Source organism: Mustelus asterias, chromosome 9 (assembly GCF_964213995.1).
Source record: "Mustelus asterias chromosome 9, sMusAst1.hap1.1, whole genome shotgun sequence".
Taxonomy (NCBI): domain Eukaryota; kingdom Metazoa; phylum Chordata; class Chondrichthyes; order Carcharhiniformes; family Triakidae; genus Mustelus; species Mustelus asterias.
The window spans coordinates 67,319,101-67,340,460 of NC_135809.1; the positions used below are offsets into that span (position 1 = coordinate 67,319,101).

The following is a 21,360-nucleotide window of genomic DNA, read 5'->3' on the forward strand; positions in this document are numbered from 1 at the left end:
TGAAATGGTTGCCACAAGAGGTCACAGGTTTAGGGTGCTGGGGAGTAGGCACAGAGGAGATGTTAGGGATAAGTTTTTCACTCAGAGGGTGGTGGGTGCGTGGAACCGGCTGCCGGTAGTGGTGGTGGAGGCGGATTTGATAGGGTCTTTTAAGGGACATTTGGATAAGTTCATGGAAGTTAGTAAGATAGAGGGTTATAGGTAAGCCTAGTAGGTAGGGACATGTTCAGCGCAACTTGTGGGCCGAAGGGCCTGTTTGTGCTGTAGCTTTTCTATGTTCTATGTATTCAATGCCCCGACCAATAAAGACAAGCATGCCATAAGCCTTCTTTACCACACTATCTACTTGTGCGGCAATTTTCAGGGAGCTATGGACTTGAGCCCCAGGATCCCTCTGTGCATCAGTGCTGTTCAGGGTCCTGCCATTAACCGTATATTTACCCGTAACATTTGATCTCCCAAAGTACAGCACCTCATACTTGCCTGGATGAAACTCCATCTGCTTTTCTCCACCCACATCTGCAACTGGTCTATAATCCCATTGTATCCTTTGACAACCTTCTACACTCTCCACAACTCTGCCAGTATCTTTGTGTCGTCTACAAACTTACTATCCCAATCATCTACATTTTCATTTGCGTCTTTTATATATATCACAAACAGCAGAGGTCTTGGTATGGATCCCTGGACAGATGTAGAAATAATAGGGTTGTTGTAGTGGGAGACTTTAATTTTCCTCATATTGACAGGAAATTTCTTAGAGCTAGGGGTCCGGATGATGAGGAATTTGTTAATTGTGTCCAGGAAGGTTTTTTGGAACAATATTTGAATAATCCGACTAGGGAATGAGCCCAGCCAGATCATCAAAGTTGCAGTGGGGGAATATGTGGCGAACAATGACCACAATTCCCTAAGTTTTCAGATACACATGGAAAAAGACAAGCATTGTCCTAGAGTTAAGGTGCTAAATTGGGGGAAAGCTCGCTACAACTGGATTAGGCAGGATTTGGAGGCTTTTGTTTGGGAGAGGCTTTTTGAGAGTAAATCCACATTTGGCATGTGGGAGTCTTTTAAGGAGCAGTTGATCGGAGTGCAGGATAGGCATGTGCCTCTGAAAAGGAAGGACAGGAAAGGCAGGATTCGGGACCTGTGGATGACCAGGGAAATTGCGAGTCTCGTCAAAAAAAAAGGATGAATACATAAGGTCTAGGCAACTAAAAATAGATAAAGCGCTTGAAGAATACAGGGAAGTAGAAAAGAACTCAAACAGGGAGTTAGGATGGCAAAAAGGGGCCACAAAATGTCCTTAGTAGGCAGGATTAAGGAGAATCCCAAGGCATTTTATACATATATTAGGAACAAGAGAATAGCTAGAGAAAGAGTTGGTCCACTCAAGGATAAAGGAGGGAAATTATATGTAGAACCAGAGGAAGTGGGTGAGATGAGTACCTTACATCGTTATTCACAAAGGAGAGGGACACATTGATTGGTGATGTCTCAGAGAGGTATGTAAACTCTCCAGAGCAAGTCATTACGAGGGAGGAAGTGTTAGGTGTATTAAAAACATTAAAGTAGACAAATCCCCAGGGCCAGATGGCATCCATCCCAGATTGCTGAGGGAGACGAGAGGAAATTGTGGGCTTCTAACAGAAATCTGTTTCCTCGTTGACTACAGGTGAGGCCCCAGAGGATTGGAGGATAGCCAAAGTTGTCCAGTTATTTAAGAAGGGTAGCAAGGATAACCCGGGTAATTATAGGCCAGTGAGCTTGACATCAGTGATAATGAAATTGTTGGAAAAAATTCTTATTGATAGGATCTGTACACATTTGGAACTGAATGGTCTTATTGGCGACAGACTGCATAGTTTTGTACGAGGTAGGTCATGTCACACTAATTTGATTGTTTTTTGAGGAGGTGACAAATATGACGAGGAAAGGTCCATGGATATTGTCTACATGGACTTTAGTAAGGCATTTAACAAGGTCCCACAGGGCAGGCTGGTATAAAAGGTTAAATCACATGGGATTAAGGGTGAACTAGCTAGATGGATTCAGAACTGGCTTGGCCTTAGAAGAAAGAGGGTAGCAGTGGAAGGGTGTTTCTCTGAATGGAGGTCTGTAACTAGTGGTGTTCCACAGGGAGCAGTGCTGGGACCTCTGTTTGTAATATATATAAATGACTTGGAAGAAAACGTAGCTGGTCTGATTAGCAATTTTGCAATGATACTAAAATTGCTGGAGTTGCAGATAGTGATGAAGATTGTCAGAGAATACAGCAAGATATCGATAGGCTGGAAAATCAGGCGGAGAAGTGCCAGATGGAATTTAATCCAGACAAATGTGAGGTGATGCATTTTGGTAGAGCCAATTCAGGTGGGAGCTATAAAATAAATGGCAGAACCATTGGGAGCATAAACACACACACATCACACACACAAAGTTGCAGTGGGGGAATATGTGGTGAACAATGACCACAATTCCCTAAGTTTTCAGATACACATGGACAAGGACTTTGGGTGCTGTACTTGCGGCATGGTAGCACAGTGGTTAGCACGGTTGCTTCACAGCTCCAGGGACCTGGGTTCGATTCCCGGCTTGGGTCACTGTCTGTGTGGAGTTTGCACATTCTCTTCGTGTCTGCGTGGGTTTCCTCCGGGTGCTCCGGTTTCCTCCCACAGTCCAAAGATGTGCGGGTTAGGTTGATTGGCCATGCTAAATTGTCCCTTAGTGTCCTGGGTTGCGTAGGTTAGAGGGATTAATGGGTAAATATGTAGGAATATGGGGGTAGGGCCTGGGTGGGATTGTGGTCGGTGCAGACTCGATGGGCTGAATGGCCTCTCTCTGTGCTGTAGGGTTTCTAAGATTCTAAGAAGATTCTAAGATTTGGGAGTACAGGTCCACAGATCTTTAAAAGTGGCAGCACAGGTGGTGAAGAAAGCATATGGCATGCTTGCCTTCATTGGCCGGGGCATCGAGTATAAAGTTGGCAAATTATATAAAATGTTGGTTAGGTCACATTTGGAATACTGTGTCCAATTCAGGTCGCCACACTGCCAGAAGGACGTGGAGGCTTTGGAGGGAGTACAGAAAAGGTTTACCAGGATGTTGCCTGGTATGGAGGGTATTAGCTATGTGGAAAGATTGAATAAACTGGGATTGTTCTCCCTGAAAAGGTGGAGGCTGAGGGGCAACCTGATAGAAGTTTGTAAAATTATGAGGGGCATAGATAAGGTGAACAGTTGGAAGCCTTTTCCCAGGGCAGAAATGACAGTTACAAGGAGCACAAGTTCAAGATAAGGGGGGAAAGGTTCAGTAGAGATGTGCGGAGGAAATTTATTTACACAAGAGCGTGGTTGTGGGGGGGGGTGGCCTGGAATGCACTGACAAGTGAGGTGGTTGAGGCGGACATGTTAGCAACATTTAAGACTTATCTGGATAGTCAAATGAACAGGTGGGGAATAGAGGGTTACAGGTGGTTGGCCTAGATAGGACAACGTGATCGGCGTGGGCTTGGCGGGCCGAAGGGCCTGTTCCTGTGCTGTACTGTTATTTGTTCTTGTTCTAACACTAATAGTCACAGACCTTCAGCAAGAAAAACACCCTTCCACCACTACTCTCTGACTTCTATGGGCAAGCCAATTCTGAATCCAAGTAGCCAATTCTGAATCCAAGTGGACAATTCTGAATCCAAGTGGCCAAGTCACCGTGGATCTCATGCAGCTCAATCTTCTGGATGGGCCTACTATGAGGGACCTTGTCAAAAGCCTTACTAAAATCTGTGTAGACAGCATCCACTGCTCTAGTCTCATCAATCACCTTCGTCACCTCCTCGAAAAAATCAATCAAATTAATAAGTTAGTAATCTTGTCCAATAGCTTCTCAACCACTGATGTGAGACTCACCAGTCTATAATTTCCTAGATTATCCTTTTTTCCTTTCTTGAACGGAGGAACAAATTTAGCTGCTTGCCAATCCTCCGGGACCTCTCCAGTGGCTAGCACGGATACAAAGATCTTTGTCATTGTCCCAGCAATCTCCTCTCTTGCCCTTCTCAATAACATGGGTAGATCCCATCAGGCCCTGGGGACTTATCCACCTTAATGCTCTCTTTCAAGAGACCCAACATCACTTCTTTCTTGATCTCAAAATGCCCTAACATATTAGCATGCTCCACACTAACCTCACTATCCTCCATGTCCTTCTGTTTGGTGAATACTCATTTAGGATCTCATCCACATCCTCTGTCTCCAAGCACAAGTTCCATTCTTTATCCTTGAGTTGCCCTATCCTCTCCCTAGTTATCCTCTTGTTTATAATGTATATATAAAATGCCTTGGGATTCTCTTTAACCCTACTTGCCAAGGTCATTTTGTGGTCTCTCCTTGCTCTCCTAATTCCCTGCTTGAATTATTCACTGCTTTCTTTATATCCCTCCCGGGCCCTCTCCGATTTTAGCTTCCTAAACCTCGCATATGCTTTTTCCTTTTGACTCAATTCACAACCTCCCAAGTTATCCAAGGGTCCCCTACGTTACCAACTTTGTCTTCCCCCCCCTTACTGGAACATGCAGGTCCTGAACTCTTATCAGTAGGTCTTTAAGCAACTCCCATATGTTAAATGTGGACTTGCACGATATCAGCTGCTCCCAATTAACTTTTCTAACCTAATTTTGTCGTAATTTGCTCTTCCCCAATTTCATACCTTCCCACAAGGTCCTGACTTATCCTTATAGCTATCTTAAAACTTAAGGAGTTGTGATCACTGTTTCCAAAATGTTCTCCCACTGAAAGGTCAGTCACCTGGCCAGGCTCATTTGCCATTACAAGGTCCAGTATGGCCCCTCCTGCAATTGGACTATCCACATAATGTTTCAAGAAACCCTCTTGATGCACCGAACAAATTCTGTCCTGTCTAAGCCTCTTGCTCTAAGGAAGCTTTGGTCAATATTTGCAGTTATATGCTTTTTGCATTTTATTTGTTTTGCTTTTGTCTTCAAAAGGTCGTAAAAAAGCACCATCAAAAGTGACCGGAGCTGTTAGTCCTACTACCCCAGAAAACTACCAGAGAGATAATCAAACTCTGCTACTCCAGGTACATACAGTACTTGTACACTGTGATCCAGATTCTGCTTCTGTAGGTATGTAGGCTGCCCTTGTAGTCCTCTTGCAGTGTGATCCAGACTCTGCTGCTGCAGGCACTGTTCTTTTTCAGTATCTCTCAGACCCTGGTAACGTAGGTATGTATTGACCTCTTGTAGTGTAAACCCAAATTTTGTTAGTATTTTATTGTTTGTTTTGTTTTTTTAATTTTCTTGTCATTCTTCCTGTTGTCATTCTGCTTCTTGGTTAGGGACACTGACCAAACTGACACAGTGCACAAGGTAAAATCAGCGTCAAGGAGGGAAATATCAATATCTAGGCAATCAGGTTTCAGTCTTAAAGGGCATCTTGATATTTGGGCTGCATATATTGGAAGTATGAATCGGGGTTATAGTTGGCCAGTTTCCTGCTGTTTGTCCTTTGGTCCACAAGTACACCCTGACCTGACCATGCCTTTTAACAATTGTCCTGGGCTGCAGTTTTGAAGGACAAGCTTTGAACAGTAAAGATTGTGTTATTTGTGCCCAAGCAGGTATCAAAATAATATTTATTTTATGAGAGTTTTTCTGATGTTTTCTGGAGGGATCCATCTTGATTTTAGGGGGCAGCACGGTGGCACAGTGGTTAGCACTGCCGCTTCACAGCTCCAGGGACCTGGGTTCGATTCCCGGCTTGGGTCACTGTCTGTATGGAGTTTGCACATTCTCTTCGTGTCTGCGTGGGTTTCCTCCGGGTGCTCCGGTTCCTCCCACAGCCCAAAGATGTGCGGGTTAGGTTGATTGGCCGTGCTAAAATTGCCCTTAGTGTCCTGAGATGCATAGGTTAGAGGGATTAGCGGGTAAAATACATAGAGATATGGGGGTAGGGCCTGGGTGGGATTGTGGTCGGTGCAGACTCGATGGGCCAAATGGCCTCTTTCTGCACTGTAGGGTTTCTATGAATTTTTGGTTTTCAGAGCTCCTTTTTTAAGTAATGCAGTCAAGTAGTTGATTTATCTTTTGTATTTATTTCAAATATTTTTAGGGTTTCCTTCTTTAAATAAATACAATAGCAAAATACTAAAGATTATTTTGTTTAAAAATAAATCTCCTACACTCCATTTCCATATGAAAATTTGGCGACTCACCTGAAGAAGGGGCTTGGAGCTCCGAAAGCTTGTGTGGCTTTTGCTACCAAATAAACCTGTTGGACTTTAACCTGGTGTTGTTAAACCTCTTACTGTGTCTCCCCAAAAAGCCCAGAGGATTTGAATGTGAACTGTCAGTCTGATGAAACACATTACAAAGATCCTTCAAGTACTGATGAATAAGGGCAGGAACTAGATAAAGCTAGAAATTTGAGATTTTCAATGGTACGAATGGTTTTACCGCTTTGGAGTACTAAAGGAAGTGGCCATGAAACAGGGTACTAAAGGAGATGGCCATGTGTTATGTATTGTTAAGCAATACATCTCTGTGTGATTAGTCACATGATGTGTGTGACATCACCAGAGACTTTCAAGAGTTTTTATCTATCTTCCATGTTGGACTTCAATCAGACAGCGCCTTCTCAATAAAACTTTGGTTTGTTTCATTAACCCATGATGCGGCACCTCAGAAATCCTTTCTCCTTGCCAAATCAGTCTGAAACAATTACACATACACCATACCATGAAAATAGTGGATTTGTTCGTTGTCACCTTCAAATTTTGGATCAGTGGTGGCAGACTGGAGGATGGAAAATGTAATCCCGCTATTTAAAAAACGAGGGTGGGAGAAAATTATAGACTGGTTAGGTTAACATCAGTCGTAGGGAAAATGCTAGAGTATATTGTAAAGGATGTGATAACAACGTTTGTAATATATTGGCATGGATTGAGAATTGGTCAGCAGACAGGATACAGAAAGTAGGAAAGATGGGTCTTTTTTAAAGTGGCAGGCATTAACTAGTATAGTCCCACATGGATTATTACTTGGGTGCCAGCTATTCACAACATACACCAATTATCTGGATGAAGTAAACAAAAGAGCTACAAAAGGTCGTGAATGCAGCCCAATCCATCACGCAAATCAGCCTCCCAACCATTGACTCTGTCTATACTTCCCGTTGCCTCGGCAAAGCAGCCAGCATAATTGAAGACCCCACGCACCCCGGACATTCCCTCTTCCACCTTCTTCCTTCGGGAAAAAGATACAGAAGTATGCAGTCACGTACCAACCGACTCGAGGACAGCTTCTTCCCTGCTGCTGACAGACTTTTGAATGGACTTACCTTACATTAAGTTGATCTTTCTGTACACCCTAGCTATGACTGTAACTACATTATGCACTCTCTCGTTTCCTTCTCTATGAACGGTATGTTTTGTCTGTCTAGTGCGCAAGGAACAATACTTTTCACTATGTTAATACATGTGACAATAATAAATCAAGTAATATTTCCAGGTTTTCTGGTGACACGAAACTTTGTGGGAATGAGAATGGCGAGGAGAATGTTAAGAGGCTTCAAGGTGATTTGGGCAAGTTGTGTGCATACAAACATACAAATTAGGAGTAGGAATAGACCATTTGATCCTTAAGCCTGCCTCCTCCATTAAATAAGATCATGGCTGGTCTGATTGTAACCTGAACTCCACATTCCTGCCTGACCCCGATAACCTTTCATCCCTTGTTAATCAAGAATGTATCTAGCTCTGCCTTAAGAATATTCAAAGACTCTGCTTCCACTGCCTTTTGAAGAAGAGAGTTGCAGAGATTCACAACCCTCTGAGGGAAAAATAATTCTCTTAATCTCTCTCTCAAATAAGCAACCACTTATTTTTAAACAGTGTAAAAAAAACGAGTGAATGGGTGTTGATGGGGTTTTTTTTTGAGGCAGTATATTGCTAAAATTAAGCCAAATACAGAAACTCATGAAACTTGATTTGATTTATTATTATTGTCACATGTATTAGCATACAGTGAAAAGTATTGTTTCTTGCGCTATACAGACAAAGCATACCGTTCATAGAGAAGGAAACGAGAGAGTGGAGAATGTAGTGTTACAGTCATAGCTAGGGTGTAGAGAAAGATCAACTTAATGCAAGGTAAGTCCATTCAAAAGTCTGACAGCAGCAGGGAAGAAGCTGTTCTTGAGTCGGTTGGTACATGACCTCAGACATTTGAATCTTTTTCCTGACGGAAGAAGGTGGAAGCAAGAATGTCCAGGATGCGTGGGGTCCTTAATTATGCTGGCTGCTTTGCCGAGGCAGCGGGAGGTATAGACAGAGTCAATGGATGGGAGGCTGGTTTGCGTGCTGGAGTGGGCTACATTGATGACCTTTTGTAGTTCCTTGCAGTCTTGGGCAGACCAGGAGCCATACCAAGCTGTGATATAACCAGAAAGAATGCTTTCTATGGTGCATCTGTAAAGGTTGGTGAGTGTCGTAGCTGACGTGCCAAATTTCCTTAGTCTTCTGAGAAAGTAGAGGCATTGGTGGGCTTTCTTAACTATAGTGTTGGCATGGGGGGACCAGGACAGGTTGTTGGTGATCTGGGCACCTAAAAACTTGAAGCTCTCGACCCTTTCATCTTCGTCCCCATTGATGTAGACAGGGCCATGTTCACCTTTACGCTTCCTGAACTCGATGACAATCTCCTTTGTTTTGTTGACATTGAGGGAGAGATTATTGTTGCCGCACCAGTTCACCAGATTCTTTGTCTCATTCCTGTATTCTGTCTCGTCATTGTTTGAGATCTGACCCACTACGGTGGTGTTGTCAGTAAACTTGAAAATCGAATTGGAGGGAAATTTGGCCACACAGTCATAGGTGTATAAGGATTATAGAAGGAGGCTGAGAACACAGCCTTGTTAGGCACCAATGCTGAGAATGATCATGGAAGAGGTGTTGTTGCCTGTTCTTACTGATTGTGGTCTGTGAGTTAGGAAGTTCAGGATCCAGTCGCAGAGGGAGGTGCCGAGGCCCAGGCCACAGAGTTTGGAGATGAGTTTCGTGGGAATAATGATGTTGAAGGCTGAGCTGTAGTCAATAAATAGGATTCTGACATAGGTGTCCTTGTTACCTAGGTGTTCCAGGGTTGAGCGCAGGGCCAGGGAGATGGCGTCTGCTGTGGACCTGTTGTGGCGATAGGCAAACAGTAGTGGACCCAGGTAGTTCGGGAGGCTGGAATTGAATCGTGCCATGACTAACCTTTCGAAGCACTTCATAATGATGGATGTCAGAGCCACCGGTCGATAGTCATCAAGGCACGCTGCTTGGATTTTCTTAGGTACTGGGATGATGGTCGTCTTCTTGAAGCAGATAGGGACCTCAGATTGTTGTAAAGAGAGGTTGAAGATGTCTGTGAATACTCCTGCCAGCTGATCAGCACAGGATCTGAGTGCACGTCCGGGTACCCCATCTGGGCCAGTCACTTTCTATGGGTTGACCTTTGAGAAAGCTGCTCTGACATCTGCAGTGGTGACCCCAGATACAGGTTCATCTAAAGTGGAGGGCATCCTCTCTCTGACCTCTTGCTCAAAACGGGCATAGAATGAAACTTACTGTACTGATTTTAAGACGTGACTTTATTTGCCAAATGATCGAATGGGAGAATGATAGAAAGTAGCCCAGCAATCTGGGTAGGGAATGCGGGAAGCCCAATATCACTCTGAAAAACAATGCCTCCGGAAGGGCAATTATACATTTCCAAAATCATATTTCCCATCTTTCCGGTGGGCATAATCTAGTAAACATTAATACAGATCAGTCAATAATCATCTCTATCACCAACTCCAGCCAATAACAATTTACATCCGGACCTCATGGGATCTTATTTGCCCTTAATTTCGGATATTCCCTCCCTCTGTAGCCCAGTGACACATGACACTGGACAGTGAAATGGGAGAATGATTCCCACCAACTCAAACCCACGTGACACTCATCCGACTCTAAGAAAATCCTTATGTCTGCCTTGCACCTGTATTATCAGTTTTAAGCTGTATAGTTCTATTCATCAAACTGGCATCGGTAGCCATTTTATTCTCTATGACTGCTGATAAAGTAGCCGCATTGAATAGAACAATTGCCCTACAGAATGCAGGCCCTGTCTACAACCTCATCCCCTCAAACCCTGCTGTATCTTGCTGTTGGCTGAAGTTTTACAAAATGTATTCTAAAAGCAAACTGCCTCCATTTTATGAATTCAAAATACATGTTTTTAAATGAGAAATACTGGTTATTCAGTTAGAGCTGCCTTTTATAGCGATAGCCCTTGATCATTCACTCTTAAGTCAATATTGTGTTAGGGTTCTTAAACCCATGGATATGTGTTTTATTAGCCTATTTTAGCCCCTTTACATCAGTGAGCAAATGCATGGCAGATATATGGTAGGTCCATTCAAAAGTCTGATGGCAGCAGGGAAGAAACTGTTCTTGAGTCGTTTGGTGCTTGATGTCAGACTTTTGTATCTTTTTCCTGACGGGAGAAGGTGGAAGTGGGGTGCGTGGGGTCCTTGGTTATGCTGGCTGCTTTTCCGAGACAGCAAAAAGTGTAGATGGAGTCAATGGATGGGAGGTTGGTTTGTGTGATGGACTGGGCTATGTTCACAATCCTTTGTAGTTTCTTGCGGTCTTGATCAGAACAGGAGCCATATCAAGCTGTGATACATCAGAAAGGATGCTTTCTGTGGTGCATCTGTAAAAATTAGTGAGAGTCGTAGCAGACATGCCAACTTTCTGTAGCCTGAAAAAGTAGAGACGTTGGTTGGCTTTCTTTACTGTAGTATCAGCGTGGAGGGACTAGGACAGGTTGTTGATGATCTGGACACCTAGAGACTTGAAGCTCCCAACCATTTCCACTTCTTCACCATTGATGTAGGCAGGTGTCAACCTCGTGAAGCTACAACACAGGACCACTTGCTGCCCAGCAGCATAAGCAGCACGTAATAGACAGAGCTAAGTGGTGCCATTATTCAAGAACATAAGTAGGGAAAGGAAACAAGTAATTACAGGCCAGTGAGTCTAACGTCAGTGGTAGGGAAATTATTAGAAAGAATTCGGAGGGACAGAATTTATTTCCACTCAGAGAGGCAAGGATTAATCAAGGATAGTCAGCATAGCTTTGTCAAGTGTAGATCACGTCTCACAAATTCGATCCAATTTTTTGACGAGGTGACTAGCTGTTTCGTGCAGTTGATGTAGTCGACATGGACTTCAATATGGTTTTTTGACAAGGTCCTTTATGGGAGGCTGATCAAGAAGGTAAATCCATGGGATCCAGGGGGGTAATTTGGTAAATTGGATCAGAGGCAGAGGGTGATGGTCAAAGATGGTTTTTGTGACTGGAAGACTGTATCCAGTGGTGTACCAAATGGTCAGTGCTGGGTCCCTTGCTATTTGTAGTGTACATTAATGATCTAGACATGAACGTGGGGGATACGACCAGTAAGTTTGCAGATGACACAAAAATTAGTGGTGTGGTAAATAGCAAGGAGGAAAGCCTTAGATTACAGTCTTATGCAGACAGGCTGTTCAAATGGGTACAACAGTGGCAAATGGAATTTAAAGTGTGAGGTGATGCATTTTGGGAGGACTAACAAGGCAAGAAAATACAGTGAATGCTAAATGCTAGGAAGTGTAAGAGCACCAGGGGTACCTTTGGGTGCATGTCCATGGATCCCTGAAGGCAACTGGATAGGTAGTTAAGGTGGTTATAAAGGCATATGCGATACCTGACTTTATTAGTCGGGGCAGAGAAAATAAGAGCAAGGAGGTTACTATGGAGCTGTATGAAACACTCGTTAGGCCACAGCTAGCATACTGTGGGCTGTTCTGGTCACCACACTAGATGTGATTGCACTAGAAAGGGTGCACTGGAGATTCACCAGGATGTTGTCTGAGCTGGAGTGTTTCAGCTATGAAGAGATGCTGATGAGGTTTGGATTGGTTTTCTTAGCACAGAGAAGGCTGAGGGGGACCTGATTGAGGTATACAAAATTTTGAGGGACACAGGAAGAAACACTCCCCTTTAGTGTAAGGGTCTTTTCTAAGGTGGAAAAGTCAAGTACTGGGGACATAGGTTTAAGGCGCCTGGGGAAAGTTTAGCGGAGATGTGTGAGACAAGTTTTTTGTACAGAGGGTGGTGAATGTCTGGAACGCGCTACCCAGGGAGGTGGTGGGAGCAGATACGATAGCGGCATTTAAGGGGCAACTAGACGAATACATGAATAGGATGGGAATGGAAGGATACGGACTCCTTAGGTGTATACGGTATTAGTTTAGGCAGGTATCATGATTGGCGCAGACTTGGAGGGCCAAAGGGTCTGTTCCTGTACTGTATTTTATTTGTTCTTTATTCAGGAAGCATAAATTTAAGGTAGTGCAGGAAATTTCGAGGGGACATGAAGAAAAACTTTTTCACCCAGAAGATGATGGAAATCTGCCTGAAAGGATGGTAGGGGGAATCCTCACAGTGTTCAAGAAACATTTAGATGAGCACTTGAAATACTGTAGCATACAAGGCTATGGAACATGTGCTGGAAAATGGGATTAGAATAGGCGTTTGATGGTCAGCACAGACATGATCGGCCAAAGGGCCTCTTTCTGTGCTGTAACACTCTGTGACTAACTCAGAGTCACAGAATTCTACAGTGCAGAAGGAGGCCATCCGGCCCATCGAGTCTACACTGGCCACAATCCCTCCTGGGCCCTATCCCCACAACCCCAGCCATTTACCCTAGCTAGTCCCTCTGACACTAAGGGGCAATTTAGCATGGCCAATCCACCTAACCCGCACATCTTTGGACTGTGGGATGAAAGCGGAGCATCCGGAGGAAACCCATGCAGACAGGGGGAGAAAGTGCAAACTCCGCACAGTGACCCAAGCCGGGAATTGAACCTGGGTCCCTGGCGCTGTGAGGCAGCAGTGCTAACCACTGTGCCACCGTGCCGCCCCAACTCCACAGTCATCAAATCAGATCTAAGCTCTGCAGTCCTGCCACATCCAGCCGTGATTGGGGGTGAATTATTAAACAACTCACCAGAGGAGGAGGCTCCACAAATATCCCCATCCTCACTGATGGGGGTATTTGCCCAGCACATTTTCCCCACTACATTAGTGGAAAAGATAAAGTTGGAGCATTTGCAACGATCTTCAGCCAGAAGTGCTGAGTAGATGATCCATTTCTGCCTCCTCTAGAGGTCTCCTCCAGGTGCTAGACTCTAGTCATTCGATTTACTCCACATGATATGAACGAATGGCTGAATGCACTGGATACTGCTGACAATATTCCGTCCCTAGCCAAGCTGTTGCAGTACAGCTACCACACTGGCATCTACCTAGCAATGTGGAAAATTGCCTTGGTATGTCCTGCACACAAGAGACAGGACAGCTGCAACCTGGTCATTTACTGCATCGTCAGTCTGCTCTCAATAATCAGCAAAGCGATGGAAGGGGTCATCAACAGTGCTGTCAAGTGGCATTTGCTTAGCAATAACCTGCCACTGGCACTCAGTTTGGGTTCCAACAGGGTCACTCATCTCCTGACCTCATTTCAGCCTTGGTTCAGATATGGATAAAAGAACTGAACGCCAGAGGGTGGGAGTGACTGCTCTTGACATTAAGGTAGAATTTGACTGATTATGGCATCAAGGATCCCTAGCAAAATGGGGTTGACGGGGGGGGGTTGTGGGGAAAATACCTTCCGTTGGTCTCTTGTCCTTGATGGCAAGTGATAAATCGTTGTAACAAACTATGAAGGAAACATGAGAGTGTAGAATGTAGTGTTACAGTCATAGCTAGGGTGTAGTGAAAGATCAACTTAGTGCGATTTAGGTCCATTCAAAAGTCTGACAGCAGCAGGAAAGAAGTTGTTCTTGAGTCGGTTGGTTTGTGACCTCAGATTTCTTATCTTTTTCCGATGGAAGAAGGTGGAAGAGAGAATCTCCGGGGTGAGTGGGATCTTTAATTATGCTGGCTGCTTTTCTGAGGCAGTGGGAAGTATAGACAGAGTCAGTGGATGGAAGGCTGGTTTAGAACATAGAACATAGAAAAGCTACAGCACAAATAGGCCCTTGGCCCACAAGTTGCGCCGAACATGTCCCTACCTACTAGGCTTACCTATAACCCTCTATCTTACTAACTTCCATGAACTTATCCAAAAGTCTCTTAAAAGACCTTGGAGTACGCCTTGGATGCACGATGGATTGGGCTACATTCACGACCTTTTGTAGTTTTTTGCAGTCTTGGGCAGAGCACAAGCCAAAGTAAGCTGTGATACAACCAGAAAGAATGCTTTCCATAAATGCTTTCACCTGCAAAAAATGGTGAGAGCCGTAGCTGACATACCAAATTTCCTTAGTCTTCTGAGAAAATAGAGGCGTTGGAATGCTTTCTTAACTATAGTGTCGGCATGGGGGGACCAGGACAGGTTGTTGGTGATCTGGACCTCTAAAAACTTGAAGCTTTCGACCATTTCTACTTCATCCATCATTGATATAGACAGGGGCATGTTCTCCACTACGCTTCCTGAAGTTGATGACAATTTCCTTCATTTTGTTAACATTGAGGGAGAGATTATTGTCGTCGCACTAGTTCACCAGATTCTCCATCTCATTCCTGTACTCTGTCTCATTATTGTTTGCGATCCGCCTACTACGGTGGTGTCATCACCAAAGTTGAAAATGGAGTTGGAAGGGAATTGGTAGGCAGGATTTGAGGTGTTTGCAGCGCTGTCAGAGGAGTGTCAGGAAAGTATGAAAAAGTAAAGAAGGCTGTTTTGTGTGCTTATGAATTGGTACCAGAAGCATATAGGCAACAGAAATGTAAGGAAGTAACCAGGTCAGACATATAAAAGTTTAAAAAAAGCTTATTTATTAGTCACAAATAGGCTTACGTTCATACTGTAATAACGTTACTGTGAAAATCCCCTAATCACCACACTCTGGCACCTGTTCGGGTACGCTGAGGGAGAATTAGCATGGTCAATTCACCTAACCTGCACATCTTTGGACTGTGGGAGGAAACCAGAAAACCCGGAGGAAACCCACGCAGACACAGGGAGAACGTGCAAACTCCACACACACAGTGACCCAAGCCGGGAATCAAACCCAGGTCCCTGGATTTGTGAGGCAGCAATGCTAAATATATTGAACTTGAAAGAATTAAGCAGAGCAACTTTGATTGATGGGTGAGAACATTAAAGATAGAAAAGGCACGTGAGCCTATTAGAGATATTATTCAGCTGGAGGAGTTTAAAAACTCACTTCCAGAAGTAAAAAGGACTCCTGTTGAGAAACACAAAGTTGAAACAGCGAGAAGAGCTGCAAAGATGATTAGTACACATGAGTGCATAAATTGAAATCTAGCTTCCAACAGCAAATTCATTCCGTGAGGGATAGGAAGAGGGAGATCCTTCAACGAAAAACAAAAAGTAGATCATGCTGGAAACAGTTTACCACCTGTGAAAAAGGAAAACCCAAGAGAGTAGAAAAGAGGCGAAAGACCTCAGATGTTTTCACTGTAATAAGGTGGGACACACAAAGTCACAGTGCTGGTGGCTTAAGAAAGGCACTGGGGAAATGGATGTGATAAAAGATGCTCAACCAGTGGAATAAGTTAAAACAGTGAAGGAAATCTTGAGAGAAGTCGAGGAACTGAAGGAGAGTGCACAGCGTAGGCATGGGCTGGATAGTATGATAGCGCCCGACCTTTTCAAAGACTTCACGTGTGAATAAGGTTTACTCAGGTAGAGCAGGGGGAGTCGGTAAAGAAGTTTAAAATATTGAGAGATACGGGAACTAGATAAGGGATTTTCACAGTAACTTCATTCAGTGTTAATATAAGCCTACTTGGGAAACCTCTTGAGCTAGTCTGCCTCTTATAGTAAGAGACAAAAATATTTGCGCTCCTTCTGTCCAAAGATGTGCGGGTTAGGTTGATTGGCCAGATTAAAAAATTGCCCCTTAGAGTCCTGGGATGTGTAGGTTAGAGGGATTAGCGGGTAAAATATGTGGGGGTAGGGCCTGGGTGGGATTGTGGTCGGTGCAGACTCGATGGGCCGAATGGCCTCCTTCTGCACTGTAGGGTTTCTATGATTCTGAAATATTGCCCGAGAGAGTAGTAACCTGTGGAATAAATGGTGAGAGGAGTAGTGTTCCCCTGTGTAAAATAAGGCCGGAAAGTCCAATCAAGACTGGGGAAGTGATAGTGGGGGTGATGGAAAACTTAGCTATTCCAGGAATACAGTTTATCCTTGAAAACGATATAGCTGGATCACAGGAGGGAGTGATGCCCATTGTAGTGGAAAAGCCAGAAGAAAACCAGGGAACTGAGGAGTTAAAAGAAAAACACCCTGGAATTTTTCCAGACTGTTTGGTGACAAGATCTCACAGCCATAAGTTAAATCAGAAGGGAGAACAAAAGAGAAAGATGAATGAGTTGAGGCCCAATTTGTTGACACTCTGTTTGATGAGATGGTGAAAGAAAAACCTAAGCAGGTAGAGGTCAAGGAGAGGAGTTCAATTCTGAAAGATTAATGGAGTTACAACCGAAAGACGAGACAAAGGATTTATGTCATAAAGCCTATATAGAACATAGAAAAAATACAGCACAAAACAGGCCCTTCGGCCCACAAGTTGCGCCAGTTATGTCCCTACCTACCTAGGCTTATATATAGGCTTACCTATAACCCTCAATCCTATTAAGTCCCATTACTCATCCAGAAGTCTCTTAAAAGACCCTATCAAGTTTGCCTCCACCACCACCGACGGCAGCCGATTCCACTCACCCACCACCCTCTGAGTGAAAAACTTACCCCTGACATGTCCTCTGTACCTACTCCCCAGCACCTTAAACCTATGTCCTCTTGTAGCAACCATTTCGGCCTTGGGAAAAAGCCTCCGAGAATCCACCCAATCTATACCTCTCAACATCTTGTACACCTCTATCAGGTCACCTCTCATCCTTTGTCTCTCCAAGGAGAAAAGACTGAGCTCCTTCAACCTATCCTCATAAGGCATGCCAACCAATCCAGGCAACATCCTTGTAAATCTTCTCTGCACCCTTTCAATCATTTCCACATCCCTCCTGTAATGAGGCGACCAGAACTGAGCACAGTACTCCAAGTGGGGTCTGACGAGGGTCTTATATAGCTGCATCCTTATCTCCCGACTCCTAAACTCAATCCCTCGATTGATGAAGGCCAGCACACCATACGCCTCCTTAACCACCTCCTCTACCTGCAAGGCCGATTTAAGAGTCCTATGGACACGGACCCCAAGGTCCTTCTGATCCTCTACACTGCTAAGAGTCTTACCCTTGATATTATACTCCTTCATCCCATTTGACCTGCCAAAATGGACCACTACACATTTATCCGGGTTGAAGTCCATCTGCCATTTCTCCGCCCAGTCTTGCATCCTATCTATGTCACGCTGCAGCTTCTGACATCCCTCCAACCTATCCACAACACCACCAACCTTCGTGCTGTCGGCAAACTTACCAACCCATCCCTCCACTTCCTCATCCAGGTCATTTATGAAAATGACAAACAGCAGGAGTCCCAGAACAGATCCCTGGGGCACTCCACTGGTGACTGACCTCCATTCAGAAAAAGACCCATCTACAACCACTCTCTGCCTTCTACAGGCAAGCCAGTTCTGGATTCACAAGGCAACAGCCCCTTGGATCCCATGCCCTCTCACTTTCTCGAGATGTCTTGCATGGGAGACCTTTTCGAATGCCTTGTCTAAATGTTCATAAATCCTCTCCCTCAGGATCTTCTCCATCAACTTACCAACCACTGAGGTTAGATTCACCGGTCGGTAATTTCCTGGGCTATCCCTATTCTCTTTCTTGAATAGAGGAACCACATCCGCAATCCTCCGGAACCTCTCCCGTCTCCATCGACGACGCAAAGATCATCGCCAGAGGCTCTGCAATCTCTTCCCTCGCCTCCCACAGTAACCTGGGGTACATCTCATCCGGTCCCGGCGACTTATCTATCTTGATGCTATTCAAAATTTCCAACACACCCTCTTTCTTAATGTCCACAAACTCAATCTTTTCAGTCCGCCTCAATCCTGTAGTACAACCACCCAGGTCTTTTTCCACCGTGAATACCGAGGTAAAATATTCATTAAGCACCTCTGCTATTTCTTCCGGTTCTGTACAGACTTTCTCACCTTCACATTTTATAGGTCCTATTCCTTCACATCTCATCCTTTTACTCTTCACATATTTATAGAACACCTTAGGGTTCTCCTTAATCTTACCTGGCAAGGCCTTCTCGTGACCCCTTCTGGCTCTCCTAATTTCTTTCTTAAGTCCCTTCCTACAAGCCTTATACTCATCTAGATCCCTATCATCGCCTAGCTCTCTGAACCTTTTGTACACTTTCCTTTTCTTTTTGACCAGGTTCAGTGCAGCTTTCGTGCACCATGGTTCCCGTAACCTACCAAAACCTCCCTGTCTCATCGGAAAGTTGTCATGCAGAACTCCAGACAAACATTCCTTGAAAATCTGCCACCTTCGGTACTTTTCCTCGAGAATACCTCCTTCCAATTTACACCTCTAATCTCCTGCCTGATGGCTTCATATTTCCCCTTACTCCAGATGAACACTTCCCTTGCTTGCCTGATCCTATCTCTTTCCAATGCTAGCGTAAAGGAGATAGAGTTATGATCACTATCCCAAGATGCTCCCCCACTGAGAGATCCGACACCTGTCCAGGCTCATTAGCCAGTACCAGATCGAGTACAGCCTCTCTTCTTGTAGGCTTATCCACAATGCTGTGTCAGGAAACCCTCCTGAACACACCTAACAAACTCCTCCCCATCCAAACCCCTTACCCTAGGGATATTCCAATCGATGTTTAGGAAATTAAAGTCTCCCATCACGACAACCCTGTTATTACTACATCTCTCCAGGATCTGTTTCCCTATCTGCTCCTCAACATACCTGTTACTATTGGGCGGCCTGTAGAAAACACCCAGCAAAGTTATCAACCCCTTCCCGCTCCAAACTTCCACCCACAGAGACTCCATAGACAATCCCTCCACGGCTTCCACCTTCTCTACAGCTGTGACACTATCCCTGATCAACAGTGCCACTCCCCCCCCCCTCTTTTGCCCCCCTCTCTGTCCTTTCTGAAACATTTGAAACCCGGCACCTGAAGTCTCCAGTCCTGTCCCTGTCCCCAAGTCTCCGTAATGGCCACCACATCATGCTTCCAAGCATCGATCCACACTCTAAGCTCATCCACTTTATTCACTACACTCCTGGTGTTAAAATAGACACATCTCAAACCTTTGGTCTGAGCTCTCCCCTTCTTCATCACCCGTCTATTCTCCCTCTTACACAGTCTACAATCCTTCTCTATTTGCGGGCTAACCTCCTCGCTCTCAGTCACCTCATCTCGTCCCTCCCCCCAACCTTTCTAGTTTAAAGTCTCCCCAGTAGCCTTAGCCAACCTTCCTGCCAGGATATTGGTCCCCCTGGGATTCAAGTGCCACCCGTCTTTTTTGTACAGGTCACACCTGCCCCAAAAGAGGTCCCAATGATCCAGGAACCTGAATTCTTGTCCCCCGCTCCAGTCCCTCAGCCACGCATTCATCCTCCACCTCACTCCATTCCTACTCTCACTTTCCTGTGGCACAGGCAGCAATCCCGAGATTACTAGCTTTGCATTCCTCCTTCTCAACTGTCTACCTAACTCCCTATATTCACTTTTCATGACCCCTTCCCTCTTCCTCCCTATGTCAGCGGTACCAATATGTACCACGACCTCTGGCTCCTCTCCCTCCCCCCTCAGGATTTCTGGGATGCGACCAGAGACATCCCGGATCCCGGCACCAGGGAGGCAGACCACCATCCGAGACTCTCGTCTGCCTCCGCAAAAACGCCTGTCCGACCCCCTTACTGTTGAGTCTCTGATTAATACTGCCTTCCTCCTCCTTTCCTTAGCTCTCTGAGTTACAGGGCCGGACTCTGCTCCAGAGGCACGGCCACTGCTGCTTCCCCCAGGTGGGCTGTCCCCCCCCCTCCCTCCCCAGCAGTACTCAGACAGGAGTACTTATTGTGAAGGGGCACATCCACCGGGGTGTTCTCTATCACCCGAGCTTTCCCCTTCCTAGATGTTACCCACTTGTCTGTCTCCCGTGGCCCTTCATAAAGATGTGGTTGAAGTTTGCCATACGTGTCAGATGGGCAGCACGATGGCACATTGGTTAGCATTGCCACCTCACAGCTCCAGGGACCCAGGTTTGATTCCCGGCATGCGGAGTTTGCACATTCTCCCTCCCAAGATGTGCTGGTTAGGTGCATTGGCCATGCTAAATTCTCCTTCAGTGTGCCCGAACAGGCGCCGGAGTGTGGCAATTAGGGGATTTTCACAGTAACTTCATTGCAGTGGTGATGTAAGCCTACTTGTGACTAATAAATAAACTTTATGGTAGGAAAGCCACAGGCAGTGATAAAACCAGTGTCCTTGATGCCAATTCCCGCATTTGAAGAACCTTTTACATGAGTTATAATTGATTGTGTAGATCCCCTCCCTCAAACCAAAAGTGGGAACCAGTATTTGCTAACCATAATGGAGGTGTCCACCAGGTTTCCAGAGACAATATCAAGGCAAAAAAGGTCATAGAGGAGTTGCTTGCTTTCTTTACCCCGTTGTGGATTACCCAGAGTGATTCAGTCAAACCAAGGGTCCAATTACCTTACATTAAGTAGGTTACATCTTACCTTGCATTAAGTTGATCTTTCTCTACACCTTAGCTATGACTGTAACACTACATTCTGCACTCTCGTTTCCTTTTCTATGAACCGTATGCTTTGTCTGTATAACGCACAAGAAACAATACTTTTCACTGTATGTTAATACATGTGACAATAATAAATCAAATCAATTTTACTGCCAAATTATTCAAGGAGGTCACGGATAGTTTAGACATCAGTGCGTGCCATCCTGAATCCCAGGGAGCATTGGAAAGGTGGCATTAGACCCTAAGACCATGTTGCGGACTTGCTGCCAGGATTACCCAACTGATTGGCATAAAGGTATCTTTTATATTATTTGCTATTATTGATGCTCCAAATGAATCGACTCAGTTTACTCCATTTGAGTTGATATTCGGGCACGAAATAAGAGGTCCTTTAAAATTAATTAACAAAAAGTTGGTAGGTCCGAAGTCAGAGATCTCACAGTTGGATTATGTATCTGAGGTGAGAGAAATATTGAACAGAGTGGGTGAATTCGCTACACAACATTTGAAGGTGACACAGCACCGAATGAAACAAGAAGCAGA

General features: G+C 44.8%; 1 protein-coding gene across 3 annotated transcripts in view; it reads left to right on the plus strand.

Moving 5' to 3' along the window:
- The window catches only part of ccdc77 (coiled-coil domain containing 77), a 141,313-nt gene that overhangs the window by 36,436 nt on the left and 83,517 nt on the right, over positions 1–21,360 (plus strand). For all 3 annotated transcript variants that reach the window (XM_078220315.1, XM_078220316.1, XM_078220314.1), the window contains exon 5: positions 5,000–5,091. In XM_078220315.1, coding sequence (XP_078076441.1) covers positions 5,000–5,091 — 92 coding nt within the window. The remainder of the gene's footprint in view (positions 1–4,999; positions 5,092–21,360) is intronic.